The 24,557-nt window shown below is 39.2% G+C and overlaps 1 protein-coding gene across 3 annotated transcripts in view; it reads right to left on the bottom strand.

The window, feature by feature from the left end:
* The window catches only part of adgrb2 (adhesion G protein-coupled receptor B2), a 106,509-nt gene extending 82,668 nt beyond the window's left edge, over positions 1 to 23,841 (bottom strand). The window contains exons 1-11 of one of the 3 annotated variants that reach the window (XM_046057869.1): positions 23,802 to 23,841; positions 23,490 to 23,573; positions 21,336 to 21,524; positions 13,300 to 13,461; positions 7,754 to 7,918; positions 7,167 to 7,331; positions 5,844 to 5,945; positions 2,319 to 2,425; positions 1,126 to 1,320; positions 668 to 736; positions 49 to 157 (exon numbers count right to left, since the gene is read on the bottom strand). In XM_046057869.1, coding sequence (XP_045913825.1) covers positions 49 to 157; positions 668 to 736; positions 1,126 to 1,320; positions 2,319 to 2,425; positions 5,844 to 5,945; positions 7,167 to 7,331; positions 7,754 to 7,918; positions 13,300 to 13,461; positions 21,336 to 21,524; positions 23,490 to 23,573; positions 23,802 to 23,820 — 1,366 coding nt within the window. In that variant the 5' untranslated portion in view covers positions 23,821 to 23,841. Of the gene's footprint in view, positions 1 to 48; positions 158 to 667; positions 737 to 1,125; positions 1,321 to 2,318; positions 2,426 to 4,251; positions 4,384 to 5,843; positions 5,946 to 7,166; positions 7,332 to 7,753; positions 7,919 to 13,299; positions 13,462 to 21,335; positions 21,525 to 23,489; positions 23,574 to 23,801 lie in introns of those variants that run through there. The other 2 variants (XM_046057870.1, XM_046057871.1) reach the window with 2 other exon arrangements.
* Between the last annotated feature and the right edge of the window lie 716 nt (positions 23,842 to 24,557).

Raw genomic sequence — 24,557 nt, 5'->3', positions numbered from 1 at the left:
TCTGTCTCTTTCATGCCTTGTCACGTGACAGCACTATGTGACACGTACTGAGGTTGTTGGTAACCACAAGGAAACTCTGGAAAGGCTTCTGGGACTCTCCGATGAGGTGAATGAAATCTTCTAATATCCTCATCAGCAGAGCAGCACCGGGAGCGACCTGTGGATAGAGGGATGAAAAAGAGAGGTGAGCTTCAATCATTATGTCATCATAATTATAATCCATGGCCAACTTTCTATGAGACATGTCTCACACACTGACACATTTTTATTCATTGCGTTATCTAGACCACTGAATGTGTTCCACAGCAATAAACTGTAACCACGTGGGATATAATATCATATTAGGCTGCTTGTTTATTGTGTCCAGGTGACAAGTAGACACACCTTGACTCAAGGGCATCAAGCTGGGTCACACACAAAAACACACACGCACCTGGTATACTTAATAGGTTGCCACTGTGTTTAGTAAACAGGTGGGTATTTATGACTCTAATGAAAAGGTAATGCGGGGTGTGGTCACACCCACATTACCTTTTACACACAATTTCATGTACGCACACTCAATAAAGTACTTAACCACACACACATTTAGGAAAGTTTGAACCGTAGTTGGATAAGGTGTACAGATGCACACATACAGTGATGCAACAAACATACAAGGCTTTACCTGGTGAGCGTCTTCCCATTTTTCTAGATTTTCCATGTCCAACATATGGCTGACTATCTGGAAGAATTTCTAGACACAAGAAGAAGAAGTAGTCAATTAGATTTTGTTATCTCGTTTGTATGTGTTGCACGCTAAAGTGTCTAGAACAGTAGTCCTCTGTACATAGACATATTGTAAAACATAAAATAACGTCTGTCAAATGACTGCCTGAGACAGGAGCATTTTGCTCTCTTACAGGCGGTGAAAAGAGAAAAACGCTGAAAAAAAATCCCCTTTGAGGCTATAGCAACTGTGCAGCTGTAGTTCATTGTTATGCACACCCACGTGCCGTAGAAAGTGGAGCTCCTACATTGAATAAATTTGGAGTGTTATGAGTGTGTCTGCGTGTGAGAGTGCATCTGTGACTGCATGTTTTGTAAGGTTTATGACTTGAGGCTTCAAGAGGAGGCTCTCCATACCTGCACGTCGTCGGGAGCTGGGATGTAGGTTGCTCTTTTGAAGGTGTCCGTCACATTTCGCAGAATCTCCGTGGAAAAGAGAAGGTCGCCACTGTAGTAGCTCCTCCTCTGCAAGAGCTCCAGGAGACTCCTTACGATCTGAGACATGCCCTCCCCAGCCAGGGTCCTCTGACCCTTCGCGAGATGCTCTCGTAACTACAATGTGTAGAAAGATACAAAAAGTGAGAACAGTCTATGGTTTCCCCTCTGCTGGTTACAGTCAAGATGATTAAATGCATGGCCATTGTGTTCAGCTGGTGAAAATGTCACAAAGAGCAAGACCTAACAAACCGAAGATTGTGTTTTTTTCCCCGTAGAAATCACAAAAACAGTGTCACACAATGCTGTCATGTGACAAGGAATGTTTTAGATGTGTGCCGTGGGGGATGTTTCAAGACAGGAGTATATATGTACACGGTTGGATTTTTGTATTTGAACTTAAAATAGGCAAACAAAAAGAGGCCGTAGCAGCACGCTCATCACTTCAGAGAAAGAGATGCAGAAAGCCAGATTGTGTATGTGCAATGCAGAGAGAGAGAGAGAGAGAGAAAGAGAGACAGAGCCTGGAAGAACAGAAGATAACAGTAATCACAGAAAATTAATTATTGACTCCTGGTGTTAATGAAAGGTTGGAACAGAAGCTAACAGTGCAATCAGCTCTGTCACGTAAAATCCCTGACCCCCATCTCCTTCTGCCATCATCGAGGAGATGGAAAAGGTTGAAGTTCACAGAGCAGCAAAACAGTCTAGCTGATGAACACATTCATTAGCTATGTTCATCAATTGATAAGTGTGAGCACAAAGCTCTGGAAAAGCTAATTAGAGATACCGGCAAGCTTTTAGTAAAGTTCTTCTATTTGAGTAAACTTTAAAAAAAATAAATAAAGTTGAACAGAGGTACATGATGGGTGAAGAAAGGAGGAAATTCAGCACGAGAATAAAAAACTGACTGCAGCTTCACTTTCTCATAAATTAACTAATAAGACAAACAGGTTTGATGAAGGTGAGTTATGAAACTGCAACAAACTGCTTCAAATTATGTAAACTGGAAGAATATACACATATTTTTTTCTTCTTGGTGAACATGATGAAAAATGCAATTGTAGAAAGAGCTTCTCAGTATGGGAATACTTATTTCTTAAAGGGGAACTTACAGATAAATGTAAATATCTATATTCAAGTGAGATGCATCTGGCGAAGCTCGGAGGACCCCAGAAAGCAACTCCATTATTGTCCAGCATGCAACGACGACTAGCAGATCCTAGAAAGAGAGACAGAGAGACAAATGCTTTACAGAGAAAAAATTTAATTTAGAAATTAAACCTGTCCAAAAAAACATATCATTATCTATTACTGTTAATATGATGTCCATTTAAGGGCAAATAACCTTCTGTTGTGCGTAAGTATGATAAACATGATGCAGAAATGGAGAAAGGTTTTCATACTACATAAGAAAATATATAAATATCTTGCTTGAAACCTAAAACTGGTATTCCCATTTATCACAACATTAAGGTCAGGGTGTCTGCTTGACGAGTTTTACTAGAAATAGCACATTTATAACATTGTCAATTGTGGAAAAATAACAACAAAGGTCAATTTTGTGAATTTGCCTTTTCTTGGAGTACAATAGTGTTTAGGATAGTTACAACGATCAAATATTTCATTTGTAGCAGTTTCACAGTGTTTGGCAGCTCACACCTGCTGGCTGTTTTAACCTGCCAGCCAGCAGATAAACTTGTGAAGGCTGCCAAAATACTTTACTGAGACAAAACCTTTTCCCCTGCCAAAAAAATATGCACTTGCTGAAACCTGGCTCTGCCTTTTTATGAGTAATAGGTTGACATAAATAAACTGTAAAATGTCTCAGTTAATTAAATGTAATACACTGATTTACTTTAAATGTAATGTTCTTTAAGCTACAATGTTTAACTGGCAGTCTACCAGATACATGCAGGCATGTTTTGAAGTGGGAGCCAATGTCATAGCTTGAAAGATGTAAAAACACGTTTATATTATAGGCGTTCTGAACCACATCTGCTCTTGGCTTAAATTTTGAAGAAGAAAAAATGAATAAATCAGGGGTTGTTCTAGTTTCTGCTTTTGGAAGTTAAAAGAAAAGGTCTGGCAGCAAGCTGTTTGAGAAACTCTACGGTTTAGCTTAACATTACCGTTGTAAGCAATACACAAATATGGTTCATCTGCATTCAAGCAGGACATGTCTGCTGCACTAATTAAAGCTAGATGATGGATTATGTATTCGTTGGGAATATTATAACTGCCTCCGTACACCAAAATGGTAAAAGAAAACAAAAAACAAACAGTTGTGATGAGCTACATCAGTTTCAGCATTTAAATCAATCTGAGCATCAATTTGTTCCAGACATAGGAGCACATGGAATTTTGAAACAAAGACAGTAAACTAATTTAGTATCTAGCTTATAATTGTATCTCTTTTACAATATTTTCTTTGGTACTAATAATATAAATGCTGTGCTTTTATCACAGTATATTTCCCAAAGGTAACTTAGAAGTCAAACTTTAGAAGCAGTATGTTTTGTTCTTGGAGTTTTCATTGACTATTTTTAGGTTTCTGTGTATTCTTTATTTCTCTCCCTTTTGCTAGCTCTGCTCAAGATAATTACCAAGTGGTAACGTTCACTCATGGCACTCATGGAGCTGACAAACTCTTTCTTGTTGTACGTTTTTGATGCTTACTGGACTTTTGTTTATGTTTTTTTTTTTCTGTTAATTAACTAACTATGAGGTACACGTACATTCATGAGGCTAACAAAGTTGTGTTGCTACTGTTTTTCATTTGGATTTCCTGTTGTTTAGCAACTAAAAGCATGAGTTTGTGAATATTATTTCCTTCTCTCACTTTAGCTAGCATTGCTTATGTTAACTTCTGGTAGCTAACATACATTCATGGTCTCACAAACAAATTATCCAATGTCAACTTATGACTGTTGCTTATGAACAACAGTTGAAGTCACATTTGTAGGGGCAATCGTGTATGGTTGTAACAACACCAATTCCACCAATTAGAAAAAAGATCATCATGAATCATGAGATCATTTCAGTTACCATAATTTACCTACTTCCTCCCGATGGTGGTTGTCAGGGCTGGAAACAGGCACATTCAGAATATATAGAGAAAAAACTGATTTTGAGGTAAGTCTAAGACTATATTTTCTTTATTATACTACTGCAGATAAAAGTGTATGACTTATTTGAGATTAAAATGTAGTTTCTTAGGCAACGGTGACCAGAATTCTGAAGTGAAAACCAGGGACATATTTGGTTCAGTGGTTCAATGTCATTTATGAAATATAATGTTCTTATATGTGAAATAAAAAAGGGGAAAATTTCAGTTTTATAATCTGTCAAATATAACTCTTCTGAATGAAATCAAGACATTTTGAGGCAGAAACTACCTTAAAGTCAAGCAGAGGCTGCAATCACTTTCTGGCAAGTGGAATACTGCATTACATTGGTTGTTTTAGCCATTTAAAGGTATTTTAACAGGTAAAAAGGACTGGATTGGCTGGTACACAGCAAGTTAAATAAAGTAGAGTCATAAGTATAATTGCAAAAGAGATCATGTCTTTATTTTATATATAACTCAGCAGTAAGTCATGTTAATTTAAAGCTACATTCAGTTTTCCAAATGTAAACAAGGATATTAGACATATACGCCTACCAAACACAAATTCTATGGGCAACTACAGGTTTCTATTATTGCCTAAAGACATACCTTTGCTATTACCATGGACATAAAGTGATGTTTATTTGCACATTATGTCTGTTTGACACCTGTCTACTCTGCTGTCCAGTCTTTCTGGCCACGTAAAATCTGTTTTCAGGTCTGTCAACACCTTATACAGTCTATGATTAACACACAGTTAAAAACGGGGACATTTATGTGAACAGCTCCAGACAGGGACAGGCCACCAAAACCTGGTCTGGTTACCCTACATGTGATGCATTTTTCTCCTGCTAATTTCAAACCACTATCCTAATCCAGCTAGCTGAACAATGGCTGGTATACGAATATACACACATGGACACACACAGACTAAACATATACAAAGGTTGTCTTTAATTAGGTACATTGTAGTAGTGTTTATTAATTGTACTGTTAAGTAAGTTTGTTCTAGTGGACAAGTTTATGTAAACACACACACACACGCACACACACACACACACACACACACACACACACACACACACACACACACACGTGAGTCAATCAGACATAGTGTCTTACAGACAGAGAGAATTGTCCTTTTATTTCACTATACCTGTTTTTGAAGCAGTTAATTTGGTGTGGAATCTATTTTTGCTTCTTTTGTCTACTTTTTACAACTTACCCCAGCATGTGTTACAACCTACCCCAGTAGTGGGGTAGGTTGTAACACATGCTGGGGGTTACAAAGGAACAGCATGTATTTGACATCAACTGATAAAAGTTTGAGAACTCTAGCTAAAAAATTCAGCTAGTTAGAGTTGCTGAAGCAAAAAGTGTTACAACCATACCCGGTCTCCCCTACTGTGTAACACCTTTGATTTACACAAAGAACTCCAGGCCAAACTTAATCAAAAATTCACAAAGCTTGATTGAAATACTGTATGCTAACAGCTAACAGATATTTGTTAAAGCATATCATGTGACTAACCAGTGGCGTTAGTTGGACATTTGTTGTAGACAGTTTCTCCAGCTGAGGCTCTTTTCCATGACATAGAGAGAAGATGCTCGTCTTTACATATCTCATGAGGAGCTGTAGAAAGACACAGAAAAAGTGAAATGAAGTCTAGCAGGCACACAGAAAAAGAAAAATCTCCACGCACGCACACTCCCACAGACACATACACAGCCAGCGAAAAAAAGGGAGACAGAAAAGCACAAAAAACAAGATTCAAATCAATGTTCTCCTGCAGCAGCTCCCAATCTTATTCCCTTGTACACTGCTCAGTGCTCTCTGTCAGTGTCACTGCCTCAGTGCAGTATCTCATTCCCTCTTCATCTTACCCCCTCTCTTTATTCATCTGTTTTCCCCCCTCCCTCTCTTTCATAGCCCTGATGAAAAAACAGGGGAGAGCGCTCTGAAGATATTCCGAGGGGGCAGACGAGTGTTGGTGATGCAGAGAGATGCAAAGGGACGAAGAGCGAAGAGAGAGAGAAATGCAGAAAGAGAGAAAATATGATATGATGTTCCCCTGCAATGCCAACAGACAGGATCCTCATCTTGTGTCAGAGTTTTGAGAGCTACTCAAAACCGAGGGGTCATGGTGGAGCCTGCACTCTAAAGTTTATCATTTGTAGCCAGTCAGAGCTCAATGCAAGCACGTACACATGTGGCATTCAGGCTTGTAAAGAAAATACACTTGCATATTCACACGTGCGCGCACAGCTTCAGTCAAGAGGCGTGCTTATTGAACCACAGTGTTTCCTGCAGGGGCTGACACTCAGACATTGAACATCTCACCCTCTACTGGGCAGAGTACCACAGAAAGGACGCAAGAGTGAGATTAGTGCAATGGAAACGATGTTAAAGAGGAGCAATATAAGGAGCAATGGTGTAGACAGACAGAGAAGATTAAAGGAAAACACCACAAGGCAAGGATATGCAAAATCAATGAAGAGGTAAAGATGGATGAGTATGTGGTTTGACAGGAAGATAGACAAGAGACAGATAATAGTTGAGAAGAGCACAGTTTGGAATTTGTTATAGAAGCCTTTGGCTGTGGTGCGAACCACTGGGAATCACTTCCATTCTGCCTGACAAATACTGTGCATATGCAAATCAGGCACACAGACAGATACACACACTTTTTTGTCTCTATCAGGGATCCACTAGGAGAGGCATGCATATAAGAGCCATTCAGAAAAAAATGTCTAAGGCAAAAAGTGCTTTCAAGCATGAACAATATACAGTATACTGTGGCTCTCCGTTATTTTCTCAGCTCACAAACAAACATGCATTCACAGAGTCACTGACCAGGGCATTTTTTCTCGTTACAAGACCGGACCTCCTCTCCCGAGCCATCGCAGGGGTAGCCCTGTATTCCGGTGCCCTCGCACATCCTGAAGCGACGCTGCCAACCGGAGTCACATGTCTTACTGCAGAGACTCCAGTGGTTCCAGCTGCCCCAGTTACCTCCACCTAGAACAGGAGCAAAGCACCGCCTGTGATCATTAGGGAGCGGGGAGGAAGTATTGGAGGGAACGAGAGTGGCATGTAAGGTGAAGAAGAAATGGGATTTGTTGATGGAGAGTAAATTTAGATTACAACTCTAAAGCAGCAGTTTCTAAGCTTTTTTCTATTTTTTAGTGTGGTACCCAAATTAAGTCAATATGAGCCCATTCTGGGGCCCAGGCTCATTACAACACGCTAGTATTTTTGTCCTCCGGGGTCCCGGTTGAAACAGACTTCGCGAGCCAAACTGGGACCAAACCCACAATTTCCTGGGGAACACGGATCAGAGAAGACCATACAGATGCCTTTTGATAATGCATGTTCTGTTTGCATAATAATGTTTGAGAGCATGTGAGGGCAAATACTAAGCAGTTATTTGTATGGCTTACCGCTGCAGGAAGGGTTGGTGCAGTCTCTACTCTCCTGATGGGGGCCCTTACATTCAGCCCAGCCGTGCACCGATGCACTGCAGCGTCTCTGCCTCTGCTGGGTTCCTGTGTTACAAGTCACACTGCATCTCGACCATGGCCCCCACTCCAACCACTGGCCCTCCACTAGAAAGAAGGAAAGGGAGATGGAAGTAGATAGGGAGAGACAGGGAAATGGATGAAGGTGGAAGGAAAAAGATTTTGAGAGACACAGGGAAATCAGGATAAAGTGGTCCAGAAGGATATAGATAGAAGGCAAAAAGGATGTTTGGGAAAAGATAGTTGCAAAGGAGAAAATATACAGAACAGACAAAGAAGTAAATAGAATATAGAATGAGTTAGGACGGAGAACAAATAAATTACAGAGGCTATTTGGTTTTCCATAAATAGCAACAAACAAACAAAATACACTTCATGGTTCTACGGACATTTTAAATATTTCAATCTGTTATGAAATAGCTGATTACAATTCCTTTCATGCTTTGTTTTAAGGAGTTCACACAGAGTACATTCGGTGTTATTAGAAAGGCATTTCAACTCTTAACTGGCGTTTGTGCAGCAATAGATAAATAGATGATGCATGAATACCAAATAGCTTAACCAAAGCTTGGTGACATGCGCAGGTGTAATCAAAGCCCACACTGTCCCCTTTAATAAGGGAGCGTTGCTGGAGTAAGTGAGCTGTCAAATAAAATATCCGAAATGCAAAAAAAAAAAAATTATGATAATCAAAAACAGGCATGTTAATCATTTATAGTGTGTAGTCAAATATTGTGGTATTTTATCAACTTCAAAGCTAGTAATATTTTGGTGATGTGTGTTATAGAAAAGAACACAGTGTTCTAGTGTGGAAATGCATGACTGTGAATGAAGATTTATAACAAATAAACTCAGTGAATACTTATTTCTTCACTGTTCTTGATACACATTTTTGAATGGAGCTCTTTGTAACAACTGACCTGTGAACACGTCCGTTTCTCTTTTTAAATACTGTTGAATAAAGGCACTAAATGCATTGATACAATTGTTAGTTTTCGCTTAGCACGTTCTCACCAGAAAAACGCACGCAGAGTGGTTACTCTCTTGTTTTCCAAATATTGATTGCTTGATGACCTCATCAATCTAAGATGGCCGATGGCCATGTGCTAAATGCCTCAGATATATCTATAAAAAACTTTTATTCAAAGAGGTCAATCAAGGAAAAAAAATAGTACTATGCGCAATAAAGTATCATTAACAGGTTTATGTTTTATAAATGAATATTTATAGTATAGTATAGTTTTTATACACCAAAAACCAACTGCCCACGTATGTGGATGTCATGCAACAGTGGAGTGAGACCACATTAAGTTTGATTTCTGTAACCAGCTAGTATCTACTCTAATTTTTCAAAGATGTGATAAATTGTATTATATTACAATAAAACAAACATTTAACAAATACATTAATAATGCAAAAGTGCATATTACAGCATTAAATTGCAACTTCTGACCTCTTTTTCCTAAAATATGTTTTTATTGTTAATTTTGAACTATTAAGCTTAAGTACATAGCAAAACATGACATAAAAAACATATTTTACTCTTATAATTTGGTTGATGACAATGGAACTGAACCAAAAACAGAAAGGTTGAGGGCAGTAAACAATGAGCTTAAAGACAATAAAACACTCCACAGAGCAGAGAAGAGCAGAGTTGGAAGAGAAATTCTCAGTGGGTATTAGCTACATGTGACTCCTTTCATATTACACATAGTCATTTAATCAATTGTTAATATATAAAAAAAAAAATTAGTAGTGCACCTTTAAATTTTGAATTACAAATCTTTAAAGTAACCTTCAGTCAAGCCGAGCTAATGTGAAGATCATATATTCGTGTCTAGTGACTAATCTATGCTAAAAAGAAATACACTATGTATGCTCTTATTATTAAAGCACAAAAGTATTTTTGAAAATGTCTGGAATTATTTAAGTTACGGCAATGCTAATGTTTAATCACATACATTTAAATAGGCTACTATGACACGTCAAATGGGGAAGTCTGTTTTTACCTGCATAGGTATTCTGTATGCGCTGTAGGACTGTATAGTAGTCTGTCTATTTGTCACTATATTAACAAGAAAAGCAATTCAAAGTGAGAACTGTTCTTGTTTGGCCTCAGAATGAAAAATGAGGCGTACACTATACACACAGGGGCTTTAAGTAGCAGAGAAAGTGAAGTACAGTGCAGTAAATGTATTTGTCTGCTTCTCCCAAGTGGGAAGGCATTGCCAACTCTCCTTGGTAATGTGGTCAATCACGCAGTGTGTGACTGGTACAGTGTTCCAACTAGCTGGGGCCAACACTTGTGTTGGGGATGACGTACACAGAATGAGCTGTGAACTAGAATTTAAGCGTGAAAGGGACACTTCCCAAGTCTGATCCTGAGTAATCAAAGTGACAAGTTTTTAGTTGCTATAGTTTCATCAACTCTCATCAGTAGGAACTTATGCATATTATTTTAAATTCAAGTGAGCTTAACATACAGTATATGTGAAGACACTTCCCAGAAATCAAAATGCCATATCAACAAACAAACTGCATATTTACACCAATTGTAATAAAGTAGCAATGCAGCATGGCAGCTCTCCGGGAGGAAGCTGTTTTCTTGCCAAAGCCACAAACTATTCATTTGATTGTATTTAGGACATAACCAGTAATCCGTGCATAAACTTGGCTATGAACTGACTGTTTATATTGTGAGCAAAATAAGTAGGTATCAAGGAACTTAAAGGCAATTTCCAGCCAGCTCTCTGCCCACATGCAAGTGCCTTTTAGTTCTTGATGTGCTCTAATATGATCAAATTAATTATTTGTGTTTGATAATTCTGCTGATTTTGTTCTTAGCCTGTTGATTGTCTTTATTTGATGCAATAGCTGTCATGTTAAAATTTGCAGCTCTGCCCACATATGCTTGCGTTTGTTAATGCGTTAGTTTAAGACGTCTGCATAAGAGATTAGTTTTGAGAAATTATAGGAAGAGTTCAAATCTCAGTGGTTCTTAAAGTGCGATTTTTCAGGGGGGGTTCCAGGGAATCATTTACTTTCACTTAATTTCCATCCATAAGTAACACAATGACAGAATACAGTGTACACTATTTTGTCATACACTTTCTGTAATCTAAAAGCAAAATCAGATGGGTGACCATGGGAAAAAATCTAATCAAATGGGGGGTACATAGTATAATTTGTCAGTTTACAGGTCCTTGATGTGAAAAAGTTTGAGAACCACTGGTATAGACAGTATAGAGTATGCTGTATTGCATAGTATTCGGACTGAGTGTATGGTTTGCAGTGAGATCCAATCACTGAGGCACATTTAAAAAAATGCATACATACACACACACACATAGACAAGATCCATCAAAGCTCTATTCTCTATGCATTGATGTCTGTGCCAAAAGGCCTATGCTGGCATTCATCATTTCAAAGGACCATTGCCTTTGAACTCCCAAAAGCACGTTGAATGTGTTGTGATAGATTCACACACTCATACACGAACACATAAACCATATGAAGACACACATCCACAGATTTCCTTAAGGCCCTTGAAGGAGGAGCCTACCCTTTCTCCCAAACACTCTCTTTCCATCACTGTTCCCAAAACAGCATGGCAAAACATCCCGGAGGCCATACTTTAGATTACGACGTCTCCCTATTCCTCCCTCTTTGAGACATAACTTTGCAGCCTCTTTGTCTGGCAATGGGGACAGTTTTGTTTTATTTAAACATTAACCTTATAAAAAACCCTGCTTTGGAAAACAAAAAAAGCAAAAAATAAAAATAAATATTAGTATGCAGAGACGGGTGAGAACACAAAAAGGCTCTAGACCAGACAGGCTCCAGCGGCATTCACATAAATATTATTTATCATTTACCAGGGGAAAATGGATACAGGATTCTTTGCCTTAGCAATAATAAATAAAAAGCACTTATCCTGTGATAATTGCTCAGGCAGTGAGTGATTACATACTATGCAAGCATACGCACTCTCACGCTGACTGAAATCAATTCAGGCAAAAAAAGGTTATTATTCACAAAGCCACCAATGTTGTTATAAACTGTTTATGTTTTAGTGTCTGTGCATCCTTTAATGTCTCACTCAAAGGTTTGGCAGAAACTATTTGTATTCTGCCAACACAAAAAATTAAATCACTGAAATGAATACTTACTTTTAAAGTAAGTGGTTTTCTTGAAATACAAAATCACATTTACTGAGGTTTGTGTTTACATCCCAGGAGATATGTTGACGTCTAAGTTTAGAAAGCTGCCCTGTGATAGTAGCTGCCCCAGTGTTTCTTCAGAATCTGCTCTATTGAGACATTATTTCAATAGCTGCTCTGTCCTATTCCACTCCAATGGCAGCCCGATAAAGACGTTTCAGCTGGACAGTCCGAGCCAGATTGGTATAAAGTCCAGAGGTGCCCTCGACACCAGAATTAGATGTGGCTGCACAGGTGACTTATTGCTGTTCTTGACGCGGTCTAGGCCTAACAGGTAATCTCGGAGTAGCTGAAGAGCTCTAGTGCAGGACTGCTCCGCAATCTAAACCAAGCCAACCATGGAAGAAGCATAGAGGTCCACCCTGAAAGCTTTGCTAGGCGACGATCCTTCAGGATGGCTGAGTGAGAGATTGAAAAGACTCCCATGGCTGACCACAGATGAATATGGAACTGAAAACTCTGGTGAGGATACAGGAAGAAAGCAGCGAGCAAAAGCAGGCAGGAAAGATGAGATGCTGCATTCACACCATGTCAGCAGAATGAGAAGAACAATAAATATCAAATATACTGTAGCTCCTTTGTAAAACATCAGACAGTCAAGACGACAAAGACATTTAAATTAAGAAAACAAGAGGAACAAGCGTAAACAGCCAGGTTAGCATCTCAGTGAGGCTGTACTTGTGGTGACAGTGATGCATTGAGTTAAATGCTAATATCAGCATGCTAACATGCTCACGTTGACAGGCTGATCTTCAGCAGGCCAATGTTTACAATGATTAGCTAAATTGATTCTATTGCTGTCACTATGGAATTTTATTTAGATGGAATTGCCAGAGATGCCATTTTTTTTCAGCCGCCAGTTTGTTGACAAGTATGCAGTTCTTTTCATCATGTGGAAGATATCATAGCTGTCAGAAATAACCAACAGCCTATACTTAGGATTATGGCAGGGTGACATGTACAGTTTTCACACTCAGCTTCTCGTAATTACAGCCTGCACGGCGTGACATGAATGCAGCATTAGTCCACAGTTTAGCAGAGGAGAGAAACACGTGGTCACTGCAAGAACTTCAACGGAAGAACACAAAATATAAATGCATAAGCATGTAAATTCAAGAGCTATGACACCAACCCAGTTTGGTTTTTGTGATTTGGGAGAAAAAGAAGTCATGCTGGAATACAGAGAGACCAAGAGAGAGAGAGAGAGAGAGAAAATGGGTGTAGAATGTAAATGGGGATGGTACTAACCAGGACACACTGCTATGTTGCAGAGTTTGGTCTGAATGTCAGGCTGTCCACAAGCCACGGCCCCGCCTCCGTTCACACACTTCCTGGTTCGCGTCCTGGAGCCCCGCCCACAGGTCACAGAGCACAGACTCCATGACGACCACTCCTCCCACAGCCCATGCACTGCAGCACCCACAAACACACGCACAAACACACACAACATGGGGATGAGGAATGAGGGAGAGAGGGAGAGGGGGGAGGGGGTGGACCATCCCATCGCAGGCAAGAGGGTTAGAGAATGAGAGAAACGAGATATTTAATGAGTCTCTCCTTAGAAAGCATGATGGAGGTGACCTTCTGACCTCCACAAAAGCATTCCAATTACAAAGGAAAAGAAACACTGAACTTACATGTTACTACATGAAAGAAAATGTAGGAATGGACACTGGCATTTGAAGTCATGCAGTAATGCAGCTCGAGTCATAACAAAACAACGAATGTGGTAAGTTTGCTTCTGAAATTATTAGAGCTTTCAGTTATTCTATACAGTGAACCAAAGGATCCAAAAACTCCAGTGACTTCAAACACTTCAAACACCAATTAAAGTATTGAAAATGTTTCCCCTCTTCTTTCCTTCTTCCTTTTTTTTTTTTGGCACATTTCATCCCATTTTAGAACAACAGAATAAATAGAAATAAATGAGCAGTGGAGTTGCACCAAAAAGTTTGCAGATAATGAAGGATAATTCAGCAGCTTGTTGCCATGTAAGAGAAAAGACAGACGCATTTGCACGTGCATGCACAAAAAATAATTGACCTGAGATTAGAGGGAATAATGATGGAAAGACAGATATTAGAGGAACATGAATGCAAAAGAAATATTCAACTGGAGAAGGATGAAAAGATGAGTGACAGGACTGGTTAATGAGTGTCACGAAGGGAGAGAATAAAAACAGATGAACATGACAAAGAGCGGAGATTGTAAGAGAAGGGATTTGGGCTTAAAAAGTTTGAAAGACTTTGGAATGAGAAAACAGAGGCAGAGAAAATGAGGAGGTTATTTTGAAGATACAGAAATGTGCAGCGAGAGACCGCAGGAGATTAAGCTATGTTGAAAGAGATGGAAGAAAGAGAAAGGAACAGATTTGGAGAGATGCTGGGAGAAAGATAGAAGGCAAGCTATAGAGAAGGGGAGGGAGGGAGGGATAGAAAGTTAGAGACAGCAGGATGGAGATTGCTGGTCCTGTGTTGAGCAAAGCTAAATAAATCATGGCAATAAATAATTAAGTCTACTCTGTGAAGGAAGGCTCAGAGGAGCAGGAGTAGAAGGCTGAGAGAGAGGGAGAAGACGGGGGTATTAAAAATACAGAGATATAGAGAGCTGGTAAATAGTGAGTAATCTGTAGATTCAGCTACACATGTTATCAATGTGTCTTTAAGTAAGCTGTAGAAAATGGCTATATGTTGCAATATTGGCAGAGATTCTAAAAAAGCATCAGGACTGTATCCATTGATAAGCATTTGTGTTGTTTTTTGTTATTCTACTTGTACATTTTAATGAAATGCTTTTTCAAGTAAACTGATTTGTGGCCCTTGCTGAACTGGAGCCGGTTACATCAGCTGTTCTTGAGTTAAAACTCAGCATAGTTATAACATAAGTGTTTACTAAGTAGAGATTTGTACAAAATGTACCACCTCACATTACTGAAGAACTTACTAGCCAGTTTTGCTGGTGCAACCAAATTTGAAACTAGCAAGTAGTAAGATCTTAAGAAGAACTGTACACACACACACACACACACACACACACACACACACACACACACACACACACACACACACACTTTGTATTAGATTTACAAATGGCTGGTGCAACCCAATCCTGAATTTGAAAAAATATTGTTGTTGGCATTCATTTTGGGATTTGTGAGTCATACTGTAGCTAACAGCAAACACCCAGTCCCAAATTTCTGTCTTTTATTTTTTAAATGCACTATTTCATGGTTGCAAGTGTTCATCAGCCCCTAAATTAAAGATTTTTTGAGCTTTGAAATTGCAATTTAGTGCAACCAGCTGAGAAAGTTGTGGCTGCGAAAGGTGGTGTTTATCCTCAAAGTGCAAGCAGATTCCTTGGGGGTATCTCATTCCAAATCGCAAGATCCTTCTCGGGAGACGGCAGAACTTGAGACAATAAAGAGTAGAGGGAAGCTAAAAATACAGTTCAGTCAGAGTTCTCTTTTTAAGCATCTTTTTTTTTTACCTCAACACCACAGGATTGCTTGTAGGCCATTACTTATTCATCAGAATCGAGTCTCCATCCCTCAAACCCCATAAAAGTGTATCTGTGCAAAGTCAATTAATTGGCCCATAAAATCAAGCTTGAAGCTGCTTTGGGTTTAAGACACATTAAAATGAATCAATATAATTTGGAGATGGGGACATAGGAGAAATGTAGAAGCAAATTAAAGAAGAAAAAACATGACAAAATGTCCTTGGATATGGGGATTAGGATTATATCACACTACCTATGCCACGATCAGGTAAATACTCCCCATTCAGTCCAGTCAGAAACACACCAACACGGGGCAATTATATCAAACTTGTCGTCTATCTTGACACCAACAGCGACATTAACATTATACAGCGCATCTTTTAGTTCAACTGTCTTTTAGTTCTCTTTGCAGTCTCAGAGGGAGGTGGAGAAGAGCATGTTTACAGCTGCAAGCACAGAAAAAAAAGAATTAAATAAGTGATCAGTGATGATCAAACAACAAAGTGACAGATCTGTGCAACACAAAGGTCACAGAAGCAAGTTCATGAACTCCAGAAATTGAGCTTTGTGAAAAATGAATAGCAAAAAAAAAATTTAAAACGTGCACAAAAAGGGAGCACACATAGACTCACTTACACTGGCCTGGGTTTCTGATGTAAATGCGAGCAAGCTCAAATAAGAGAAGATAAAATGTCCACGCTCCCCCTCCTTTATTTAAACATATGCATACACACACGCTTAGTAGAGCACACTTTGATAGCACTGCAGAGAATAAGGATATTTGTAATGAGGATGCGTGACTTCTATACGTGTCTGTGCAATAATGATATATACTTATGATGCATGCTGTATGAAGATATTTTAATTTTTAATTTCTTATATTTAGGGCCCAAGCACGAAAAATCTGCAATGATTTTTGCAGAAAATTGAGGTTACTTTGCAGAAAAAAGAAAAAGAATCCCTTCAGTTTCAATAGGGACCTCGCACGGTTCTTAATGCCTAGGAGGAGTTCGTTAAAGTATGGAGTGTGTAAATCATCCGAAAAAGACCATAACATTCAAAATGGCTGACTTCCTATTGGGTTTAGAGCATTGCTCCAAGAGGCATTTTGGTACGCCCTGACATTATACATGTGCCACAGAAATTTCATACATGTAGTTGAAACGTACTCCGGGTCACTTCCTGTTTCCAGCAGGTGGCGCTATGACTTTTAGTGAATATTGGCATATGGGTGTGTTCAGGGCGCGACTCTTATTAAACACATAAAATTTGGTGCAGATGTGAGCATGTATACTGAAGTTATAACAACTTCCTGTTTCATGGCGAATCATCAATGTTTGACAGCACGCCACGGGTAAACTGGTCGACTGATATAACCGTTTGTACAACTTTTAATCGTCAATGGGTTTAGACTGCACAGCGAAAATTTGAAGTTGATCGGACTTATTCCCTAGAAGGAGTTCGGAGTGTGTAAATCGCCAACAATGACCATTAAATCCAAAATGGCCGACTTCCTGTTGGGTTTAGGCAATGGCTCCAAGAGGCTTTTTTGTACATCTGGACATGATACACATACCACAGAATTTTCGTACACGTAGGTGAAACTTAGTCCGGGGGCTGCTCTGTAGGTGGCATTAGCGAGCCATTTTGCCACGCCCATGCGCGAAACCCACTCCTGAATTTTGTGCAAAGTTTGGTGAGTTTTCGAGTAGGTTTAGGCCCCCAAAATTGAGGTTACTTTGCAGAAAAAATAAAAAGAATCCCCTTCAGTTTCAATAGGGACCTCGCACGGTTCTTAATGCCTAGGAGGAGTTCGTTAAAGTATACGGAGTGTGTAGATCATCCAAAAAAGACCATAAAATTCAAAATGGCCGCCTCACTCCTCGACGCGCTACACGTGTGAGGGCCCGCCCAACGCTGCTTGCAGCTTTAATTACATTTGAATTGCATAGTCTATAATAGGGCACATGCATCATATTTACCCTAAGTGTCACCATTATTACCAGCAATTTCATCTGGGGTCATAGCACATGGAATGCTTGCATCAATTAACACTATGTATGAGGGTATGTGCATGCGTAAGTTTGTGTGTGTACCATCTGCATAAGTCTGCCATGAGTTCATGACAATATCCTTGCATGCACCTTCGGTCTCTTGCTTGAGTTAATACTGGAAATGTGGTGTCGCAGCGTTTGACTACGCACTGACCCAGACATACTGTATTCATAATGCACCATTGTTCCACTGCATGTTTTAAATGTCACTGATTCTATGGCAAATGAGCAGTAGCTAAATAGAAGAGAAGTAGGGGTACTACTTCACTTTGCATGCTTTGGGGCATGAAATCCTTATACTTCAGTGCATATTCCAAAAAAAAAAGTTAATTTGCCAGGCCAATTACTGCCTAGTTTGCTTTGTCAAGAGCCAGACCATTACTTAAAATTGATTATCTGTATCACCTTAATTTAAGAGTTTTACCCATAAAAAACGGAGGAGAAAAAAAATGTCCATTTTCACTTCATTGGCTTTCTGTCCAAGCTACTTCTTTGATGTTCCCTAACTCGCGCAGACACACATACAGGCATGCACAGAGATGTGCCCAGAGACATATCCACCCACACTCACCCTCATAACACACCCATACTTCTAAGTCCTAACTTGTGCACAAACACAAATAAATGCTAAAAAAGCAGAATAGAAAATTCTGGCAAACCCATCTACCCAATTAAGCATGCAGACTGCACTCTCCTCACCTCAGGATACTCTGGGAGAAACTGTGAAAGTGTGTGTGTGTGTGTGTCTGCATGTGCTCTTATTCCTGTGTGCCGTTTATATTTGTGGTTGTGAGTAAATACATATGAAACAGAATAGAGGATCATGGTTAAAGACATTTCACTTGCGGATCTTTCAGGTAAATCAGGAAATTGGCCCTACTGGTTGACATGTTCAGCCAATGAGCTGTGTCTTTATATGTATTTCTCTACAAACTCAAATCGCTGTTTCATTTTTTATTTTTTTTTTATTGACATTGAGAGTGTTACATTAGCATTTTATGTGTATTTTTTATAGTATTTGAGGTGTACATTTGTTATTTTTGTGACTGAATTGATAGTCCAAATTACTGCAGTCCTGATTAGTGTGCTTGTGTGTCTGCCTGTGTATAAAGTACTAAATTTTTCTTTATGACTCCCCATTGGACCCGGGGTGGACAGGGATTGAATCCAGCAGCATAAAGATTAACAAATCAAACAAGCCCCAAATTATACCCCACAATAAGTCAAAGTAAAAAGATAAGATAAAATATAAAACTAAAATGATTTTAAAAGAAAGTAAATCACATTAAGTTCACTAAACACTTTTATGTCTCTTTGCTACCGCCCCTACATTCCCAGTCTACTTGAATTTGGTGTGATCCCATTCAGGCAATCCCTGAAGTACCCCTACACCCCTCCAGAACCACATCAGGAAACATCAGAGGAGTGGGGGAAAAAAGAAATAATAAACGGAACATAACACAGCAACCAATATTCCATCAAAGGAAAGGCTGAGGATATTAATATCGACGCTGAATGGAAAATGAGGCACTTAGACATACAAATCGCGTTGGCACATTTGCATAAAAACAAGATTAGCATATGCACCGACAGGGAAGGAAAATATTCCTCTCGCTTCTCATGTTTTGTTTTTCGGCGGGGGGGGGGGCATCAAAACTCTCACTCTAGATGTACAGAAAATACACACTGAAATGCACTTACTTACTTACTTACTTACGTAACGAATAACACTGACATAACAAGGGACGAAGCCAAAACAACACTCTCACGTTATGCAGGCAGGCGCAGACACAAACAACAGAAACTACACATCAACACCACAACCACACATACTATACATACTGTGTAGCACATACAGAGATACCTTGAATGTTCAATGTCTATTAGGGGTGATAGGTGAAGTCCATGTGGTGATGCTGACATTTAGACTGTAGTAGCCCAACTTTTGCTTTGAGTTATCCATCCACAGGGAAGTTCTGTCCTCAAACACATCATTGTCATTATTAGAATGGCTGTGTGAGGGAGACATTAGATCCATATTCCTGTGACGCACTCTCTTAGGTATTATTGGGTTCAGACTGTCTGATATTATATCTGGCTCAGACATGATTCTCTTGATTATACTGAGTAGCCAGCAGCATTGATTTTCCAAATTGTCTCTCTGTTGTTGCATCAGAAATATACATTCAACTGTTGCTTGTTTTGGCATGGCCCATGTTTGTATGAACACCAGAGTTGAGGTTGTTCATCTACTTTGCATAGCCCCACCACAGATGCAATTCCTCAGTTGGTAGTGAGGCCTTTTTTGACAGGAATGCACCAAGTTCCCACCTGGAGAAATATCAGATTTTCCATCATTTACATATTGATGATCAATAGTGATAATCCTTCCTCCTGTCCAGCTACAAGAACCATGCAAGCAAACAGACAACACGCTGTGTAACTAGCACACTGGTGAAGGCTATAATAGCAGGGGGCAGGCAGTACTTTAAAATTTCCATCTAGTGAAGGACTCACAATATTCAGGATGAGCGGTACATATGTCCACTCAGTGACTCGATCTGGCTTGATTGTTTTGTGTTGCGTGTGACAAGGTGCGCTTTATTTTGCTCCTGCCTTTTAGTAGCAAGCAGGTAGGGTTGCATACACTCACCTTGATTTGCTGAGAGCATATGCAAATAAAACTTGTATTTAAAAGGTTGAATATATCTTAGAGCTGCCATTGCATTTAAAATGAAAAATGCATTCCGCAGAATACGAAGCAAAAGTGTAGCTGCAGTTTTCATTTTGAATGTTTTTCTATGTTTATCACATTAGTGCGACCACAAATTTAACTTTACATTTAATTTACATTCAACAATTTCGATCTTTGTATAGGCCGTATTCTTACCTTCTTACCTTGATGAGTTTCTCTTGTAATTATGTTCTTGGTGGATTCATTTTCTAATTTTCTAGAATACCGAATTTGTATAGACATAGGTAGACATTAATATAGGCAAAACAAGGGAAAACAGAACAATGCTGAAAGAAAAGTGAAAGAAGAGAGCTAAAGATAGAGAGGCCAGGAAGTATTAACTTCTGAGCCGTGGCAAGTATAATAGACTTGCTGACATCGAGCTCAGGTGTCATGTCTGTCTCTCTGTGTCTTTACCTCTTTCTCTCTCAGCTGGCCAGTAGTGTGAATTGAAGTGACAAAATGATCCCATGTGATGTGTGTGATTGTGTGTGTGTGTGTGTGTGCATACCGCCTACCCTCCACAAAAGTGATAAGAGTTTCACACTGTCATTATTGTCTTTGGTTTTACAGCTTTCTTAACACATTTTAAATAGACAAGTAAATGCCGCATGGGTGAGTGAGGTGTTAAGCAGAAAGATTATGGTTGAAAGCTGCATTTTGTCAAATTATATTTTACAAAACACAATTAAAAAGAAGGGTGCCTACAGTGTGGTCGTTGGTCGTCATTTTTCAATACGGCTTAACGTTGTTAATCTATTTTCTCGACCTTTTAATCCCTACTTGGGGTCATAGTGGCCGGATGCATATCCCAGAATGCACTGTGGGGAGCCAGGCACTCTGGAGGGGTCACCAGTCTATCTCAGATTTTAAAAAATCACTCAAAGATAAATAAATACATAAAGACAGAACCCCCATCATTCCTGAATAAGAACAGTCAGTGCCCGTGAATTCAGGCAATGCTGAAAGGCAGCCAGTGGAGAGTTCAGTAAGCATACCTGAGCCTGTGACCCCAGGTTCTCCTGGACAGGAAGCGGTGTTGTTACACATGCGTGTTTCCCGGAGGGCACCGCTGCACAGTGTTCCATAGGGAGAAGAAACACACGATCGTGTCCTCACTTGCCAGCCTTGCCCACAGGTGAGAGAACACACACTCCACTGTGACCACTCCTCTGCTGCGGGGTCACCTGAAGAGCAAGGCAGAAATGGACAGAGAGAGGAGAACTCTTAACATTTCATGATGTGTCAGATGGAACACAAAAGGTCAAGAGGAGTGGTAATATTAACTGACACAATCGCAGCTTGCTGGCTGCACGGTTTCAAGCAAATAAAACCAAATGCCGGCTCTAAAACATCCTCAGCAGCAACAGGTGATGTGACAGGTGCCAGGTTTCTCTACATTCATGATATATATATATATATATACAAGGACAAAGCATACAACCATGTGGCTCATTAGTCTATCATCTCATACCCATAAAATATTAAACTTTCTTATATATTGCTGTATTAAAGGAGCCATAGAGTATAAAGCCCCAGCAAAGAAATCAGAGTTACTGTTCGTGGAGATGTATTACAAGTCATACATACATTTTCACTTCCAATTTTCCCAGAACCAAAAGCATCAAGACATGTTGGCTTTATTGATTCGTGTTAGCAATGCTTAGTTCTTCTTTACTCTTATTTACTGAAATAAAATGAAAATTCCCTCGGATGCCTGTGACACCATTGAAACATTACTACAATGAGAAAAGACAAACAAAATCGTAATGTATACTATTGTCAAGAGAAAAGCCTTGGACTATCTGACAGATGATAAAAGAGCTTCCTGGTTACAGTAACCAAACAGACTTTCTGTAGATACAGGGCCATTCTTTTTTTCTTTTCCTCCCGTGGATGAGAGACATTTAGAAGCTGAGAGAGCCCAAGAGCATCATTTGTTGGATATAGGAGAGCTTTTGCTTCTTATGCTTATGTTCAACAGTAGATTTTATATAATTTTCACATGGCCTGGCATGTGATGCTATATCAATACCCAATATATGATATTGATGCATACTAAATAAGTATACACATTGATTGAATATTGATAAGGATGACGATCCTGTTAGAGAAACCTGCTGATACTCAATATTAATACTCACGGAATCATTGGCAACACATATGATCCCACACCTTTAAGCCAAAAAAGGATTTAAGCTTTAGATGTAGATATAGTGCTACATACATTAAAAAAAAGCATTTAATTTTTTTAAATTTAATTTTGTGTCTTCTATGAGTTCGTAAGCACCCATAGAGTGCTAAGATATGTTTTGGGTGATCTTGAGTTCTCCTGGCAGCCGTGGAGGGCATCCCATTGTTTCCTCTGAGTTACGCCCTTGAAAGCGAAAACTACGAGTTAAGTCATTCCACTTCTCTCCCTCCAAATTGTTTATGAGCGCCGTGTCCTTTGATGGAGGCGTCATCACATGGCAAAGAAGGAAATCAAATTAATTGCATGTCCGTTAATCGCATTACATCGTCATTAACATGCCGTGAGTCAGGGCTTAAGCTCATCACATATGCCTGGAGGAAAGGAAGAATGGGGAGAAGCAAGGAGGAGGAGAACAGAGGAGAAGGACAAGACAGAGCCATGGGGTTTTCCTCGCGGTAGGGACTCCCTCCTCCATGCAGTGGTAGATGTGAATGTGGGTGTGTATGTGTATGTATGCATAATTGCAGAGTCTCAAACTGGTATGTGACTTATTCTGCTGTGGGTGAAGCAATCAACATGTCATGTGTGTAAAGGACAGTTTCCTCTGTATATATATATATATATACTTTCATGGAATTAGAAAAATTATATTAAATTAAATTATGTTAATATGTTTAATGTATAATGTGATGAATAATTAAATCAATTAATTATGTAAGCCAAACCCATTCAAAAGCACACATTCACATATTCACACATGGCTATGGTCAATTATGGCAGCTTCTCCAGGGATCAGTCATGCATCAAAAGGTAAATTTATAAAATTATTTATATGGAACTCCTTATTTTAACTTACACACACAGCCTGTAGGTCAAGGTCAAGTTGGATACTCTTGTTCTGTGCTGTGAACACACACACACACACTCATGCTCCCACATGCACACACACATTACTCACCTGTCTGTGCCTGAAACACACCTGGCTGGTCAGCTGATCGTGGTCTTTGGGTCTTCACCTTCAGATCATCATCATCATATGGGTCTGGAAAAGTAAATAAAACAACCACATTTATTTCACTTTTTAATGCGTAAAATCTGCAGTGTATAGCTTGATATATGAAATCCAGTGAGAGGCCAAGTGTGTTAAATAGAAAGATTACAACAAAAACTGGCAAATGGATGCACAGTTTGTATACTAGATGTAATTGTGCCATAGCGTACAGAAAGTTGTTTTTAAAGCTATAGTAGATAAAATGCTCATCGCACCCACTGCTATTTTGTACACTCATAGAAGTCAAAAAAGGCAAGTTTTTTAGTACATCCAAAACACGACTCTGGCAAAAATAAAAATACAAACGCCTACATTCCCTTGGCTTGCTCCTTGTAGCAGAATATTTAAAGAACACCCTGATACATTTCAGCACACATCGTGCAGAAACAGATAACAGAGTGTCAAGTCTGCAATATTATCTCAGAAAATCAGGAAGAAGTCAGTTCTGACTGGCTCATTAGCTTAGAGGGAAAACATGAAATGTCAATAAAAATATTCACATTGAAATGCAATGTGACAGTATTCACAATTCAGCACAGCAAAGTAAGTAACTAAAAAAAAATGAATCTAAATATATCAGAGAGCACATCTGATTTAAATTATGAGAGTTTGTGGAAACAGAATGATTGCCTAGAGAGAGAGTATGGAGAAAGTGGAATCATGCAACATATCTAAGTCGGTTTTATCTCAATTGGTACAAACATACGGAGGCATGAGCACAGACTGTTCTGATCTGTGCAAATGGATTTGTAGGCTTAGTTTCAGCAACACAAGGCTTAATCAACTCCCTCGGCAGGGGAAACAATCTTTGATTTAGCAGATCTTTTCCACATGGGTACTTCTTGCCCGTGGGATTTTTTGCAGTGGTTGCTTTTACTCATAGAAGCTGAGAGCAGTGGTGGAATGCAACTAAGTACTTACAAGTATTTACTCAAGTACTTTACTTAAGTATGTCCATTTTATGCTGCTTCATTC

Source organism: Micropterus dolomieu, linkage group LG09 (genome assembly GCF_021292245.1).
Source record: "Micropterus dolomieu isolate WLL.071019.BEF.003 ecotype Adirondacks linkage group LG09, ASM2129224v1, whole genome shotgun sequence".
Lineage (NCBI taxonomy): Eukaryota > Metazoa > Chordata > Actinopteri > Centrarchiformes > Centrarchidae > Micropterus > Micropterus dolomieu.
The sequence above is the reverse complement of the archived record's forward strand: the minus strand, read 5'-3'. Positions and strand labels throughout refer to the sequence as shown.